Source organism: Pyricularia oryzae, chromosome 1 (genome assembly GCF_000002495.2).
Source record: "Pyricularia oryzae 70-15 chromosome 1, whole genome shotgun sequence".
NCBI classification, from domain to species: domain Eukaryota; kingdom Fungi; phylum Ascomycota; class Sordariomycetes; order Magnaporthales; family Pyriculariaceae; genus Pyricularia; species Pyricularia oryzae.
In genome coordinates this window covers 3,740,896-3,757,605 of record NC_017844.1, presented here as the reverse complement: position 1 = coordinate 3,757,605, position 16,710 = coordinate 3,740,896, and the positions used below count along the sequence as shown (strand labels likewise).

The window sequence follows — 16,710 nt, the reverse complement described above, 5'->3', positions numbered from 1 at the left end:
ATCAGTGGGATTTGACAGCAAGGAACATCGCAGATACATTGCATTGATTGATTATAATGATGTGTATCACATCTCGGTACATGATTGAGTCGAGCTCCCTCTCTATTTTCTTGTTCGCCGGGGGGCGAGGCCAAAAAGCGCCCAGAAAAGAATTGGTGGCCTCCCTGACATTGCACGGTCTTTTTGACTATTGGAGCTGCCTCCTACGTCAAGAGTTCAGATAACTTTCTGCTCGCTGATGTTGGACTTATCCCAAAACTCAAAGAAGTCATACCATGATTTGTCACCAAAAAAAGCACGATTGCAGTCTAGGTCTAGACCAATCGAGCACAAACGTTTTGCCAAGAATAGCTCGAAACTTTTGGTGTTTATTGCTTTCTTTTTTTTCATGTTTCTTATGTCCATCATCGACCCCGTGCATCCGCCACGTGAAATCAACCCAGCCACACCGTCCGCAGTTGGACGAAGGGGAAAGACTACGTGCCTCGCAAACGCCCATTCCTTGTGCAGTCTAGCCTGCGGCTAATTGGTAAGAAGCCTGAAGCAACCGAGCAAAGAAAAAGTGAGTTCTTGGCCGGCCGGCGTGCTTTTTTGGCTGGGCGGCCAATGACGGTGGTTAAGAAAAGCCCGAAGTCCTTCTCCCGCCGCCTTCCGCCCACAGTGGCTGTATTTTGTGTGATCTGCTTGTTTACTTTTATCGTCACCGGTGTACTGTAGTTTCTTTCAATCTTCCAAGCAAGCAACTCTAAGATTAGGTAGATTTGTAAAGCAACTAACAAAGCTGACTTCCGGGCGCCTTCCAGATACACTCTAACCATCCCAAGTAAGTCACCTAACCTGTGATCAGTACCATGGTGGAGTGGCTCAACTTTGGCAGACTTCAAAAAAGAAACTGGAATCTCCGGGAGGGATAGTAGGTAGAACGAGACTAGAATGGCTTAAGCATGCTAAGCAGACTTCAGTCTGTGGTCGAAAGACGAAAAAATCAACAACAAACAAACAATTGTAAGAGACAGAAAAAGAAAAAAAAAAGGTCGGTGCCGAGTCCCTGGGTCACCCGGTCACCATGACTGCCATCCATCTTCTCTATCCCACTCTAGGCGATTGGCTCAACATGCTTACCGGTAGACTAGCTCGACTCTACTGCATACGCAAATATCAGGGCTCAGCTAACACACCTGTACCGGGTTATGACTGGTCACCGTCAAAGTTTCCCTTTCCCCCAGCCCTAAGCACGTCGTATCGGGGCGCCGGTCCACTTGGAAACAAAACTCCTGGCCGAGTTGAATGGCAACCTCAACGGCAGCAACGTGCCACAGCCCGAGTCGGAGGTAGCACCGTAAGACTGAAAGCATATCGAGCCCGCGACTCGTCATTCGCCAGTTCTTATTTCCCCATCTCGATTTAGAGACCATTATTTCCCTGGGCAGCGATGCATCGGCGACAAGAAGCCCAAAAAGTTGTTCTGCGCTGATTGCTGGTAACACAGCCTCAATACCATTCATCAAGAACCAATATTTTACTTTGCCTCCCCAAAGAAAAGGATCAAACCGCAAGGAGCTAGCCTCCGACAGCACAGCCAAGCGATCAATCAAGTAGGTACCTTTTAGCCCGTTGTCAAAGCAACCCCGCAAGTCGGCCGGCAATTCAGGCGGCAGGCTATTATTTACTGTACTTAGACTTGTTGAACAAAAGTCCCAAGCTGCCTTTCAATTCAAGCATGAAAATCTTTGGTAGCTTTGGGTCCGTCGACATCTACTGTAAAGCACCGACTTTGACTGTTGGAAAGTACGGCAAGTAAGTATGTATGATTGATAGCAGCAGCAAGTCCTTGGCGTAGTGCAACATAACCGGGATGTCTTGGTGGAGTTGGGTTGCTTCCACAGAGTTCTTTTATTTTTTATTTTCTTTCCTCTTTTTACCAACCCAGCCAAGCCAGCCTTTCTCTCCCCTTCCCTCAAACTTGTGGAACTGTTTTTTGTTCAGCTATTATGGTTGCGCCAGTTAAAAGCAAGCTAGAAATCGTGGCCAAAACGGTGGCTCCATATATACAGATCAGTTCCTTGCTAATAATATTCCATGAATAGCAACGCTTTATCCCCTTTGGGACAAGTGCACCTGAGGCTAGGGTCCGCGCCGTTAGCTCAACCAGAACAAGGGCGCCGATGGAACTAGTAATACACCAGTCGACATCCGGATTCGGATTCTCGTTGATGATTTTTTTATTTTTTAATCGCAGTTTATGGGTACTATCATGCGCTCTTCCTGGCTTTTACGACGCGGGATTACTACCACTTCCTTACAAACCCCGAAGGATGCTGATGCTTATGGAGTTGGAACAACCAACAACACTCGCACGACTGCTTTGCCCCCTTGATCTTAGCACATAAAAACTAGACGACCCAGGGGGAGCCGGCCTACAACAGTGGTGCTGCCATTTTTTCCCCTCCAACTAATGACCATTTTTTATATATGTATTTTTTTATCTCCTGTCATCTTCGCCTCATCCGTCCCTCTTTGGACGTCACCATCACTTGGTCACACCCCTAACTGCTTGAACTACAGTGGAGGAAATAGTCTACTCTACTGTACAGTACAACAACACAACGTCCAAAGTACTCCACTCCCCATATCATGCAAAAAAAAAAAAAAAAAAAAAAAAGCCGAGGTTTATCGTGAGCAATATAACGATGAACCCTAATCGAAAGTCGGCTATCCGCTGTCAAGCGATAGCCAGAAACTTGCGCGCTTGCGTGTGTTGGGTAGAAAGAAGCCAATACAAAGTTGGACATGGGTCGAACCACTTTGGTTTTCACGCGTCTCCAGTGAGGGACAGAGCAGGAACTGTGGAGAGTTTGCTCACGCAAGCATACAGTGTGCATTTTTCTTCTTATTCTATTTTGCCCTTTTTCCCCGACGTGAATTATTGCTCACCGGTAATTAGGCAGCTTGCAGTAGGAATTCCGTGATCACCACACAGCCTCTACAACCGCCGCAGCACTTTTTTTTTTTTATCCTTGTGGCGTGATAGTATGGCATTACGCGTAGTGTGTGGTTGTTTCCCCACTCTGGCTCATCGACACTTGATCGAGTAAAATTAGACAGAGCTGTCGCTGGAAATGCTTGATGAGGAGGGGCCCTTGGGGCCCTCGGGAATCTACAGATTGTCCGAGTTGCCGAACTTTGGGGCGACGGGCGAATCATGTTCGGCCGGTCGCGCTGCAAAATTAATGCAGGGCTGCTTGGAGACTTGTCATCGCCCTAACCTGTTCCCTAGCTTATTCATTTCTCAGACCTTGGCTTTTTACGTTAGCGGTCAAGGACAGTTGGGAGAAAATACCCGCGGGTCTTTTCAAAAGGGATCATGCTTCATGAATCGAGCTAATGCCCATTAAAAAAAGACGGGTTTCCCATGGCATTGCCTGGTATGAAATAGAGTAGCAAGTAAAACAAGCAGATCCGCGCCCCATTTTGACGCCAGGCTCAACTGCTTGTCCGCGGCAAAAAAAAAAAAAAAAAAAAAAAAAAGAAAAGGTCTGCCCCGTTTTTGCGGAAAACTCGTTGAACCTCGAGGCTGGCCGCTGGCCTACTGGCGATGTTTTACCGAGCCAATTCCCCACAAACTACAAACTGTGTGATGAGACCCGATCCAATTGATTCCACGTCATACGGTACCTGGTCAAGTGGTGCGCCGCAATCTCCCGGCTGTCATGCATCGGCAGTCTGACTTTGTTTTGTCGCGTTATGTACGAATTAGATATTCCTGTTTTGTAAGGCTGTCAGGTTCCGGTTTGTGTACATTTGATCCCTGACTCGAACAAAAAACTTTATTGTCTCTCTTGTTATCTGTTTCTGGCACGGACGGACAGACAGGTCCTTCTGTACAAGTGCCAATACATGGGCCCTTGAACTGACGGATGCTAAAAGGTCGACGGGGAGGGATTGCGGCGTCTCAGGTCCAAACTGTGCACACGCGGGTACAGTCCCCACACTCCCGAAGTTCGATGCTTTTGAAAATCGAACCACGCTAAAGTGGTGGAAGAAAAGGGGGGCAAAGGCAAATTTGGGGTACGGTACTGGCTCCTGTCACCACTGAAGTTAGCGTCAGGATAGGTGTACCGGTAGCATATACCATGGAGGGCTTGGGAGGCTAGTCAGTGAAGCCCGGTCAGGGACAAGGCACAGCTGCTAGGTACTCAGGTACCTAGGTACCAGGTACGCAACAGAGTTCCTTGCCCCAACTCGGGAGTCGGAATATTGCCTGTGGCTAGGTGCAGGTATGGTGCATTTTGCAGGCGACTTGCGCTTGATGCTTGATCATGGCATGGGCAGGCGGCTCCGGAGCAACCTTCCGAAAAGCAAGCTCAGACTTGTCTTGTCTGTACAGTACAGCAGGCAAGCAAGCGTCCGCTACAACAAAAACCGCAGACCTGAGAAAAGCTTGGGCGCTTCAGGTGAGTCGAATCTAGGGGGAGTTCGGGTCCGTTTGTCAGTGAAACGAAACCAAGGTTGAGAGCCCGGCATCAAACCCATTCACACGACACAACCAACAAAAAAACAGTTGTAAAGGTACGGCAAGAGATCCGTTGAAAAAACAGCCCTTGCAAACAAAGCCTGTAATGTTCATCATCCCGTCAATTCGAATCCCCGCTCCTGGTGGCTTCTTCCCTTTCCCACCTTGTCCTCATTCCCAACAGGATGTGACGTGGGTTTTTGTTCAACTGCCCATCTGGTACAAGACAGACAGCGACCGGCGGCCCTAGTGAGGGTCTTTGGCGGCAGCCAACCAATCATGATGGTCATATGCCATCTTGCGTGGGTGGTGCCCCACTGCTACGGGCCCTCCACTTCTCTCCCTGGTCGTTTGATCTCTGTGCATGAGGTGCTTTGCGTGCGTGGGATCAACAAGCAGCTCAGGGACGAAATCTCGTATCCTATTTTGGCAATCTTTTTTTTTTCCTCTCTGTGTGTGCTTCCCAATAATGACGGGCATTGGAACTGACAGGTGCTGTAGCCAAGTTCTCCCCCCATGCCCGCTTCCCAACCTATCATCTGCTCCCCGCGTCCTGCCAATATCGGTTCGTCGCGGATGGCATCCACTACTAGTTTGGATGAACGAGGCAAATGCCTGATGAGAGTCGTTTACTACGCAAGTTACCTTTATGAACAATACTACAGAAGGTCACGGTAGGGTAAGGTAGTCGGCCCACAGCTCACATGGCCTGCTTGCTGAGGGACCTGATTTGTCTGGGTCGACGGATGACTCGGGAGCTACCTACTAGCTAACTTACCCCTAAAAAAAAGAAGGCTTTGGGGACAGTGACGACGCGTCCCCTTCTTCTGCAAAGTGGTGACTGGTTTTACATCCACGGTACACACTGTACTGGTATTGTTCCACAACAGCAAAACCCCCAGTTGGGAACAGCCTTGGAGTACATCTTCACACGGCATGATCTTCACTCAGCGCTTCCGTCGATCCTTCCCCAAAACTTAGTATGGAACCCCGTTAATCTGTGTGTGTTGGTCCACGTTTTGTTTGCAGATCCCAAAAAGCACTTTTGTTCTCTTCTGCGCAAGCACATATTAATACCGGTACAGTACGGTAAAACAGCACACACACCACCCAAAACAAGCCACTTGCAGAACCCTGAGGTAGTGCCGGAAACCCGCCAATCGGGCAATGTTCATCGCCAAAAAAGAGAATATGCTGCTTTGTTTCTTCTTTTGGTCACCTCACACAAGGTGCTTACAAGGCAGAGACGCCTAGCCTTTCGCCGGTTTGTGACATGTTTCTCCTACTCGGGGCCTCTTTTCATTTTCATCATTCCGTCATTGGCATGACCGCAGATATGCGGAACAGTCACTCTCGATTTTCAGATCTCCTCGAATTCCTACGGGTGGGTGCTGTCAAATGGCAGGTCGAAGCGGGTTTCCCTCAAGTCCCTCCACAGTGCGGACTTTTGCATCCTTGATTTTTTTTTTCTTGTCGTCTGTGTGCTCTTAAATTTCACGCCCACCGTCCGTCCACCAAAGCCATTTTGCGCTTTACCGCGGACTGTACTGTTAAGTTCCTAGTCCAGCTTCGAGTGGACGCCATCCCCTTTCGGGACTTAGTCAGTTTCTATTATTAAAGTTAAACTTCTGTTGCAGCCAGCTCTTGGCCGCACTGGAGTGCAGTGTAGCTTGGTAGCGAACTCGCCTCTACCGTGGTAACCAACCCAAGTGTACCTACAACAGTACAGTTAGTTAGGTGTACATAAGCGTAATGCATGCAAAGTACTGTAGGTAGCTGGTAGGCAGGTAGGTACTGTGCTGTGGGAAAACGCGTCTGCCTGCTAGTTAGTTGTACAGTACAGTGTTCAGCGTTCTAGATAGGTTGAACCAACTGGACTTGCCCATGCGGCCCAATACATCATCAATCGTCAACAGCGTCGGGAACCTAAAGCAACGTTCCATCTACTGCGGATTAAGCCAGGGTTATTTTCTCACTCCTTTGCTTCTGTACTCTAATCTGTCGAACCGTAGTTTGACGCTAGTTCCCGCTGGCGATGTCTTTTTTTATTTGATTGCTATTCTATTTTATTTTGTTCTCGTTTCTGTTTCTTTTTGGTATCCCTCCACGAATACCCGGTGCGGTTTTGCCACGCCTAAAACACCACAGCATCTAATATCTGACGGGGCTGATACCAGACTTGCATACCGTACCTCGTTTTTCCGAGTCGACCGTCTTACAAGCACTGCAGCGGCGCAGTAGGCATTCCCGACTTTTCGGTCCTTTTACTTGCGCCTCATATCAAATCGTGGCTGGTCTCATCATCAAGGGCAAATCATCGATCAATTCTGTCATTTCCAGGGGTATTTTTTCAGCTCGATTGGCGATGCCCGAATTTCGCCGCTTTGGAAACGTCGACGGGCTTCTGCGAGTGATCTGAGGCTTTCTATTTCCCATCTGCCACAAAGCTCCACAATCCATCGTCGGCATTATTGAGTATCTGGGTTTCTGGGCCTTTTTTCCGTACAGGAACCAACAGAAAGGTTCGCATATGAGATCTGGCATTGGCATGACCTAGATTAGCTACACCGTTCTCGGAGTAGTGACAATACCTTACTAGAAGAGGCTACAACAACCGAGACAATCCCCCAGATGACGCCTACGGCTGGACTAACTTGTCAGGACGTCATGCCGCCGCCGCAAGTCTACTATTTGTCGTTAAATTGCGATGTGCTTTGGGTTGGACCCTTTTCTCTCTCTGTCTCTCTTTTTGGCTCTGCTCGTCTAACCGTATGTCCCGACGGGGAATTTCTCATGATTTCTCAATATGATTACTCATGCTGTCACCATTTGCGCGGTTACTCAAAAGTAACTAATCGCGTTTGGGATACCCTTTCGCCAAACAATGAGGCTTTTTGGTCATCAGATAGCCCCTGAGATCGGAGCATTTCTCATTTCAGATAAGCGTTTTTAAGCATGCTTGGGTTTTCACACGTCTTTCCAATCATGAATGATGCGCAGTTCACGATGCTGGCTGCTCGTCTCCCGAGAGGCTAGTAGGCTGCCGTGCGCCGTGGAACAATTCGATAGTTCCATTTTCCATGTGTGCTTACCGCGCACGGCCTGCATGCACTTTGCATTCTACAACACAGTATCGCGCGGGCGGCCATTCTGCCCTATGCATGGTCCTTTTGTTTTTTTTTCTCCTCTTTTGTATGAAGATGAGCGGTGAAGTGAGTAGGTTTTGTATTTTTTTTTTTTGTGGGCGAGAATCCTGCACCGAATCTTAGTACCCATCCGGGACAATGGTAGACAATAAAGGGGAGGAAGATAAAAAAAAAAAAAAAAAAAAAAAAAAAAAAAAAAAAGCCTTTGCGGACCGGCGGCTCCCGGTCCGCCGCTGGCCTGCCGACGGACGGAGGACGAATGACAAGCCATGCGATAGGTTCTCGAGGTTGGGTAAAGCTATCAAGGTTTACTGAGCAACCCGTTAAAGAGAAGGCTAATGACTCGATGACAAGCTTAAAAGAGTTACGTAGTACATCTATTCTTTACGTAAAAAGGGGAGATTTGAAGCGAAAAAAATCGGTCCCCCTGGGCAAAAGCTTTAGCCTCTCGGCATCGTTGGAGCTAATTACTCAACTACCTAACTACCTCAACTACCTGCCCAAGCTACCTGACCTACTTACTACATACGGTCCTAAATTAAAAACGCACATACCACGTGGGTGAGGAAATTGGACGGCCCGGAGAAGGCGAGGAAAGAGACTGGAAGAAGAAGAAAAAGACCAAGGCAAAAACAGTCTAACGTGCCATGCACAGATTTTGCGCGGGGACCGGACGGGGCGACTATTGACATTTGCGACGTTGCGCGGCTAAAGTAGGGTAGGTATGGTAGGGTAGCCCGATAAGCTAGGTAGCTACCTACCCAACTACCTAACTACCTTACCCAGGGTGTCATCCTCCAAAGTGGTGCCCGCCGATGATGATAGGTTCTGCTCTACCCAAATGCAAGGGTTTTTTTCTTTGGGGCGAAGCCGGTAGAATTTCTGGAAAAAGTTGCTGAAGGACTTTTGGTTGGGTAGACTGGGAAGTTCGGGTCCGGAAGTTGTGGAGAAAAGCCAAGAAACGAAACAGCAAACCAGCCCAGACCCCCACGGGTTCCATGGTTTCTATTGTCTTTCTTCGGTGAGGGGCTTACTCAAGAAAACATGAGGTTACACAAAAATCAAGCGACCTTCTCTTTATGGTGGGGATTCATTGGACATTGAGCGAGGTTTTCTGACCCCTATGCTATGTATGTATGTATGTATGGCCCCCGTATTGATACCGACATGCGGTGGGTGACTGAACTGGCTTGGCTGGCTTGCTTGGTCATTGTTTGTTCCGTTGTTTACAATCAAAACAAGTGCTCTGGTCCGAGGATCAGCATGGCAACCAGAAAAGGTTTTGATTTATAACGCAGTACGTAATATGGTTGCTTTTGTTTTGTGCTCTTTGGACGATGAAGAGACAGCAAAACAAAACCCCCTCACCCAGTTGTCAAAACCTACAGTAGATTCCGTGCTCGCCCTCTGACCGACCATTGACCCTTGACCCATGTCTTCGGCGCGGTGGTGGGGAACACACAGAAGGGAGAGCACAGCAAGCCAAGATCCCAAAATAGTAATGGTACGCTTGGGTGACAAAAACGATTTCCTTGCTGGTGTGACTACACTACACTGCTACAGTACACTACCAAAACCACCTACCTACGGAAGAAAAGAAAGAGAGACGAAAAGAAAGGGACTCGCGCTACGCACTGATCGGATCGTCGTCGTTTTTTTCAGCAGCTGAATGCGCACAATGCCTAGCGCAAGCCACTTTTTTTCCACGGCGAGAGATGGGGGGAACAAGCAAAGAAGAAAAATAAAACCATAACATCATCCAATCGTAGTTTGAACCCAATGCAGCCTTATTACTAAATCCGTAAAGCCGTCTTTTTTTGGGTCCTGGTCTTACTGTAGTCCTTTGTAAAAACTATTTGTCGCACGTTTGACATCAATGCGTGTGAGAGTGAGAGTCATTGACCTAAAGACAGGGGAGGAAAAAAATATTGACATAGAGAAGGAGAAAACAAATGTTGGGATTTCGTTGCAAACTTGCAGTTCTCCCCCACAAAGAGATCGTCCAAAGGGGTTTGTTCGTCTTTTTTTTTTCTGCTCCCTTCAGTGGGGAACCTTGGCAACAAAGACGCGTCAGACTCTTGGTGGTACTCGGAATGTAGCCCGAGAAGAGGAGGCGATGAGATCATTCCCAGGCACTTATTTTGGCAATGATACAATCAAGCACTGTATTTGGTAGCAACAGTCTCCATGGAAGCGCACCGTTGTCAAAAGCCCCCCTTTTCCCCCTTAAGCCGCATTGCATGATCGGAGTGGCGGTTTGCTTTGACGCTGTAACCAACACAAACAAATAATGAAAAAAAAAAGAACATTATCATCATCATTGGCCACCCCGGGGATCTCGGCGTCTCCAGCACAACATCTATCTGTAATGCCTTTTTGAGTTGCTAGGATAATATCAACGGACAATATAATACACATCAAACTTTGTAAGCTTTCCGATCCGTCTAGAACTTGCCCGCGCGTTTAGGGGTATATCCATCCAAACACCTTGCACATCGTCACATGTCATGTATCCTGGAAATAACCGGCAACACCAGGGCGAGGACAGACGCCTGGCTCTGGCGTTTTGATTGTCGTCAGCTAGCTACTCAGTTTGGCTGATGATGTGGGTGTTGGGCACATACTTGGACGGACAAAAACCAGGATCGTCCCGGACGAAGAAAATAAAAGTGATATCCCCTCGCAAGGACATAACCAAAACAAACACACACACACACACACACACACACACACACACACACGTCCCACATCCCACATCCCACGTAAAGGGTAGAAAATAGAAAGGGATAGAATGGCCAACGGGACGCTCGGGTTATTTGAGATGAGACGAAAATCTCAACCCATAGCGACCACCCCGACTCGCGCTCCTTCCCAAAAACAATATCGAAGCCTGCGCGCCCCCCGATAAAGTTCGAAACCCTTCCAAAGTCCTTGCTGACAACGCGTAATTATGCCCGAAAAAAAGACCTTTGAGAGGGGGGCTTACTACTATAGTATGATCGATCTCGCCGGCTGGGAGGGTCTGTCTATCTACCTTTACGCAGGCCTCCGATTTGTTGGTTTCGCGCTGTACTGGGGGGCCTGCTGTCAAGTCTCAAGCTTCTCTCTCCTGGATGTGTCTGACGGAGGGGGGCGTGTGGAGGTGAGCATGAGATGTCAAGGTTACCCCCTATTTTACCAAGGAGCCACCTTCCGGTAATCAGTCAGTGGCGATGCGCAAGGCATATATGACCAAAAAAAGTGTCTAGAACAAGGGGTTTTGACTTGGAGTCTGGCTGATTATGGGCGAGAGAAAGGCCACGCTCTTTTCCTGCCAATTCTTATGCTCTCGTCTTGCTCACCTGCAGCCTCCCTGACTTGCTTGAATGCTCGACAATCCCCCCTTGTGTAAATGCAAGCTATATATCACATGCTATATTACACGGACGTCTTTGATGTGCCGAGGTAGAGCCCGTAAGTAGAGTGGCATATCCATGATGTATAACTAGAATGTGGTAGTTGCATTGCCTCCCGTGGGCGGGACTCTCTTTTGAAGACTTTGCTGGCCTGGAGGATATGTAAAGCACACCTTGATAGCCCATCATACCTGATCAGATGTTGGACGGGTCCCCGACGCCATAAACATTATGACGCACAGAAAGACTTATATTTCGGGTATGCCTCACTTGATACTCTGCACCTGGGCTTCTTATAATGAATGTCAACAGAAGAACAGAAGAGCGCGTAACAATGATGATAAGTTACGACATCTGTGAACACCGCACAATGGCCTGAACACTTGACGACTGCCTCGCCCAGAGGTCGTCGATATCACCGGGTGAGAGACTCGTTTGCCCTTGGAAACCAAGCTGATCACTTACAAACATGTGCCGGCCGAATATTAACAAAAGCCATCATTCAAGCTGATCACGGTGTTTACATGTGCAGATTACGGGTGTTTATTCATATTAAAAATGCTATGCGAATACCCGGGGCCTCTCTAACCTGAGAGAGCATCCCGAAACAAGAGTTTACAGACAACAAAACAAGCGATCGATGGTCGACCCAAAGCCTATTTGTCCCAAATAAATGGGAGCTTTTTTGTCGATGATATTAGCCAAGCCAATGTTCCCAGCTACCATCAGCACGAGACGGTATGTATAAAATGAACGCTGAACCCCGGACGTGATCGTGCTTAGTTCAGAATGCGCACGTCTCAAGACAACCAAAAAGCGATATTTTACTCTCAAAGGGGAGGGTTTGAAGCAGCAAAACAAGTTTCCGCGACAGAAATCAAATCCTGCAAGTTGTGCAGTGACAAGAGTTCCGAGGGCTTCTTTCGGTTCTCGGTTGGGATGTCATCTATCATGATCGACAAGCGCTGCCTAGGGCTGATGAAACATTCACCAAGTGGCAGTAAACTGTCGACCAGTACATCTCATCAATCAATGCTGGGCGCTGAGATGCGTACCGCGAAGCGCCAGTTCCAGGACGTCTACGTCAAACTGTTCCCCATTTAGCGATCCGTTGCCGTATTCGTCAACCACAAGTTGGGAACTACTGACAGCGGCCGAAATCTTCTCACTTGATCCTGTTCTAGTCTCCTCAGAATCTAGTGCCTTGCTATCACCAGCTTTGCTCAAGGTTTTGTTGTGATCAACTTCCAACTCCCGGCAGCGCACGGCCGCAACATAGGCAGCATCAGTAGCCGCTGCCATAGGAAGGGTCATAACTGGCCCGGGGCAATTCTCAAGGACAAGAAAAATAGCCTCATCCATCTGTACCCGTCGGGCCGCTGGGGTGGCAGGCTGCATGCTCCAGTAGACGGGCTCCGCCTTACCCAACACGAACTTGGCCAAGTTGACAATGAGCCTTGGCTCCCTCGCAAGCCTGGCAAGCCTGTTCCCCCAGTACCACGGAAACATGGAGCCGAATGCATCTTCATAGCTATTTGGCGTTTCCTCCGACTGCTCATCCAACTCGAATAAGTCAAAGTCGTCGTGAAGATTAAAATGCTTTCTGATGAACTCGCAAAGCCCACTGGAGTCCCTGGCAACACTATCGTAAACGGTGGCAGGTTCAAGTTTGATGTTGAAATCGTATGGGTAGGGCCCAGGGATGCTGTGTCGACCCCGGGGCACACTCGAGCTGGGTTGCACAACTGGTGCAATCGTTTCAAGGGCTGAAGTCGATGTAGATTTCAACTCATCGAGGCGCATCTCAAGCCTCTTTAACGCGCGATGGGTCGGCAAGTCAGAATCCTGCAGACGCTCGGCGATTCGATGGGCGTAAAGGCGGAGACAATTCTTCTTGCCTTTCCCAAAAGAGATGCATGGGCAGCTACGTGCGAGTAGCCACTAGCGCTCGTGGGTAGGGATGCTCATCGGCGGCATTCGAAGCGTGAGAGGGCGCGGTTCACCTTTTTCCCAGCCGCCCGAGAAGCGACAATGACCTTGCTCGAGAAAGCCGTCCTCGTGCGCTGCGTGCTCCACCTCGGGCTCATATACACCAGTCCAGCCAAATGACATGTCGAAGGCGTGTCTCAATATATTTTGCTCACCCTCAGTGAAATCGTCCATAATCTTGCCGAGCAACGTAGCAGTGGACTTGAGCATATATCCATCGAGACAGCGCAACTTGTCGATCATCGAAGGCAGCATGGCGACGTTCCGCGGCCCTGAGGGTATTAGGGCGTGGTTGTTGATATGCTCAGCGTCAACAAGGATGTAGCCACAGGACTTGAAATCGATTGTATGGAGACCACGTTTGCGTGTGCGTTCTGGAAGACGTGTTAATGATAAATAATAGCCACATCCACCACCCAACACGTAAGTGTTCAGTTGTGAAACAAGCATCTTACCTAAATTCTTTCCAAGCTTCTTCAGACGGCCCTGAAGTTCTTGGAAGCGTTTTTCGCTCTGGTCAAATGGGTCGCTAGCAAGGTCGTGGTACTTTTCAAGTAGAGTCTGGCCCGGCGTGATCTCGTTGAGAATGTGTGCCCATGACAGGAACTCCGGAATAGGCACCCAATGATCCCGTAAGGGACCTTGCCAGGCTTGGCTGCTCGGCGGCGACGCGGTTGCTGTGGTCTGAGCGACATTGGGAGCTGGTGCCGCGTTTGCCCACTGAACCGGCGGCTGCACGGCGTTTGGCACCTGAGCAACGTTTTCCTGGAAGGTGTAAGGCCGCCCAGGGGAGGCACCCATGCACAAAGGCCATGGCCACGCGTTCGGGATTCTGTCAGCACCGCCATTGTGAGGGAGATAGCTGACGCTGACTATGCGCTGAACCGGGCCAGTGATTGAGACCGTATTCAGCTTTAGCGTCGTTAAGGAGGACGCCGACATGAACTGCACAGTATGAAGGAATACGTGGGGGCTGAACCAGCAGTTCTTCAGAGACATCTCGGTGATGTGAGGCAACTGGAGAACCCTGTGAGATGTGGCGTCGTTCGTCAAAACGTCCCATTTGACCATCAGCCTAGGGTCAGGAACAAATGGTGCAGGCAGAACATAACGATTTCGCTGGCCAGCCCCGACGCCCAACTCGCCGCCGCAGATCCACTCAAAGTGAAGCTTCTTGATATTCTTCCGCGATGCGACCGCCTGCAATAATCGGTAGGTCGGGCCAGTAGCGTCTAGAGGTGAAAGAGGCTGATCTTCAATCACACCGTTGCGCTTGTGAACCTCGCGCCAATCTGGGATTACGCCGAGGGAGAATTCCCAAACGTTGGGCAGGCTATCCCAGAAGGTGGGACGAGCGAGCGTGTGGACAAGATGAGCAGGGATGCGGGCAATGTTGAAGCTCATGACATTACTGAACGCGTCGTAATTGTCAGTGACCGATAGGACAAACGACTGCACCAGAGCATCGTGGGCCCAGGACATCTCCAACAGCATCTCTCTCTGCGCGGCCGTCAGGTCTTGCGGCTCCAAAGGATTGCTTTTGATTTGCTTGGTCGTCTTGGTTGCCCACCTGTTTATGTCGAACCATGGTGGCACAGGGTTCTGTACAGCAGCGCCGTTGACGTCGACCTCGGCTAGCGGCTCATCATCTGTGCCATCATCCAACAACAGAGCCTCAGGCCTGGGTAGCACATCAGAGGGGGCAACATGGGCGTTTTCATATCCCACCTCAGAAGAGTCGACTATCGGCATCATGCCCTCGTCTTCTGTATACTTTCGAGGTGACGCTCGACCTTCACAAGTTTTGAGATAGTCAATGGCTCCTGGAATTTCCTCGGCAGAGTACCCGGCATTAACCATCATTCGTTGAAGTTGATCATATCGACGGGCCCTACCGTTCTCGACGGTGCCATCCATTGAGTGGCTGGTGAGAGCCTCGGGCTCGTACCGGGCGCTCTTGAAGACGCGGGGCAGAGTACGCGGCGCATATTTGTTGAGGTCGGGACCCTGGAGATAACCGAGACCAGCATCGCAAGACAGACCGAGCTCACTCAGCTGGCTGAGCTTGCGGAATGAGCTGGTGAGCAGCGCCGTCTCATCGGCCTGATCTTCTATAGCCTCCAGGTCACTGTATCGTTGGTAATCTCTGAGCGGCCACCGGTATAGGCCCCAGGGCGTCTTCACGACCTGCTGTGTGAGCTTCTCAGGAGGAAAAGCCAAATCGACCTCGTTGAGCTCGAGCGCCAGGGCAAACGCCCGTATGTGTTCGCCAAATACGTGGAAAACGGTGCGAAGCTCCTCCCCGCCAGCACTACCCACAGCCAAGGCGCCGCTGTGATTATCTGGGGATCCGTAGAGGGCGGCCCGGAATGGTGCGACGACGTTCCGAAAGTAGTGGGCCGAGACCATGCGGTCGAACTCGCGGCACACTAGGCGCATGCATTGCACCGAGGGGCGGGGGAGGAAGTCGCAGATGAGTTGGAATATCTCGACTGGCACTTGGTCGATGGGCCACTTTCTATGAGGCTCCGGAACCATTATTTCCAAATCCTCGGGCTGCATAGATGGACGTACTTTCTTGGGTGGTGATGCTGGCGATTTCGATGCGGATCGTTTGGGCATTATGGCTAAGCTACTGCGACATTGTCAGCTGGCGCGGTTCTTGAAGTAGGCTCTGAGTTTTCTGTCACTTTTTTAGGCTTCTGCATTGCATCTTGCAGGTAGCTACCTCGAGCCTGCAGAGGAATAAAAACACACTTGCAGTCAGATATACAGGCAGAGCAAATGGCAATGCGGTCCCCACTCGAACAACGGATGAGTCCACCCGTTTGGAGGAACGCGATGACCGGAGAGGTTCTCGCCGGTGTCGTACAGCGCGTAGTGGTCCGTCGCAAGTGAACTGGGGTAGCAAAAAGACCGACCAGCTAGGACGATTGTGATGCAGTGCAGTCGGGCGAAAGGTCAGCCACAGCTAACCGAAAGCGTGTTAAAGAAACCCATGAGTTGGTCGGGCGAACTGTGGTGAGGCGAGTAAATTCTGAATAGAGGTATGCGATGCTGTCATGCGGATGGAATAAGGCATCGAGGCACCGAAAAAAAGAAATGAAGACCATAGGATAAAGTAGACCCTTCGCATGTGTTACAAGCCAGGATGCCAAGTCTTAAAAAAAGGGTCGAGCTGGTGGGATGAAAGTGAAGAAGGAAGCAAGTAACCAGTCGAGAAATTCAATCATATTGCCCGCCGGCAGTGGTAAAAGGCGGGCCTTGAAGCACCAGAAAAGAATCTACCAGTAAGGTACCAGACACCACTCAACCCCTGCCCCGCAGCGTCATTCGAGATCAAATCCCTGTGGGGAGGGACCAACTGACGGGCATGCCCGGTCCATGCATGAGTGACCTTTCACTGGACTAGCCAAACCCCACCGGGCTTTGAAGCCGTCCACCAACACAGAACAAAGAACTCAGCTAAACAAGTCCCGCCCGAATACTTGCCTACCGTATATAGTACAATGGATGGTTGAACTGTAAAGTATAACGGACCCTTGACTTGATTGACCTGACAAGCTTGTTGAATATGCACAGTCCCGTCGCCGCGTCGGCCCATGTAGAAAAGTTTCCTATTAACAAGTTTTCACGGGTTTCAATTGACCGAAGCCATTAGAAGTGA

The 16,710-nt window shown here is 49.7% G+C and overlaps 4 protein-coding genes across 5 annotated transcripts; 1 reads left to right on the top strand and 3 right to left on the bottom strand.

Annotated features, from left to right (window-relative positions):
- Positions 1 to 522: 522 nt before the first annotated feature.
- Positions 523 to 1,415, bottom strand: MGG_16246 (uncharacterized protein; the record flags this gene model as incomplete). Its single annotated transcript, XM_003709777.1, has 2 exons — positions 523 to 711; positions 1,179 to 1,415. 2 exons carry the CDS (start codon positions 1,413 to 1,415, stop codon positions 523 to 525), a joined length of 426 nt encoding a protein of 141 aa, XP_003709825.1.
- Positions 1,416 to 5,175: 3,760 nt separating this feature from the next.
- On the top strand, positions 5,176 to 5,611 carry MGG_16245 (uncharacterized protein; the record flags this gene model as incomplete). Its single annotated transcript, XM_003709776.1, has 3 exons — positions 5,176 to 5,192; positions 5,305 to 5,513; positions 5,599 to 5,611. Coding segments are annotated over 3 exons (239 nt in total), but the record flags the coding sequence as incomplete, so codon positions are not given.
- Positions 5,612 to 5,873: 262 nt separating this feature from the next.
- On the bottom strand, positions 5,874 to 7,621 carry MGG_16244 (uncharacterized protein; the record flags this gene model as incomplete). The annotated part of the gene is made up of 5 exons (XM_003709775.1): positions 5,874 to 5,891; positions 6,168 to 6,228; positions 6,701 to 6,764; positions 7,110 to 7,151; positions 7,606 to 7,621. The coding sequence occupies 5 exons, from the start codon at positions 7,619 to 7,621 to the stop codon at positions 5,874 to 5,876; spliced, it is 201 nt and encodes a 66-aa protein (XP_003709823.1).
- A 3,950-nt stretch (positions 7,622 to 11,571) lies between these two features.
- On the bottom strand, positions 11,572 to 16,257 carry MGG_16243. 2 transcript variants are annotated; one of them, XM_003709774.1, is made up of 3 exons: positions 15,734 to 16,257; positions 13,499 to 15,678; positions 11,572 to 13,417 (listed from the first exon to the last, which is right to left on the bottom strand). In XM_003709774.1, the coding sequence occupies exons 1-3, from the start codon at positions 15,754 to 15,756 to the stop codon at positions 12,996 to 12,998; spliced, it is 2,625 nt and encodes an 874-aa protein (XP_003709822.1). In that variant the 5' UTR covers positions 15,757 to 16,257; the 3' UTR covers positions 11,572 to 12,995. The 2 variants fall into 2 exon arrangements, with proteins under 2 accessions (XP_003709822.1, XP_003709821.1); XM_003709773.1 differs by having other exon boundaries at positions 15,801 to 16,257.
- Between the last annotated feature and the right edge of the window lie 453 nt (positions 16,258 to 16,710).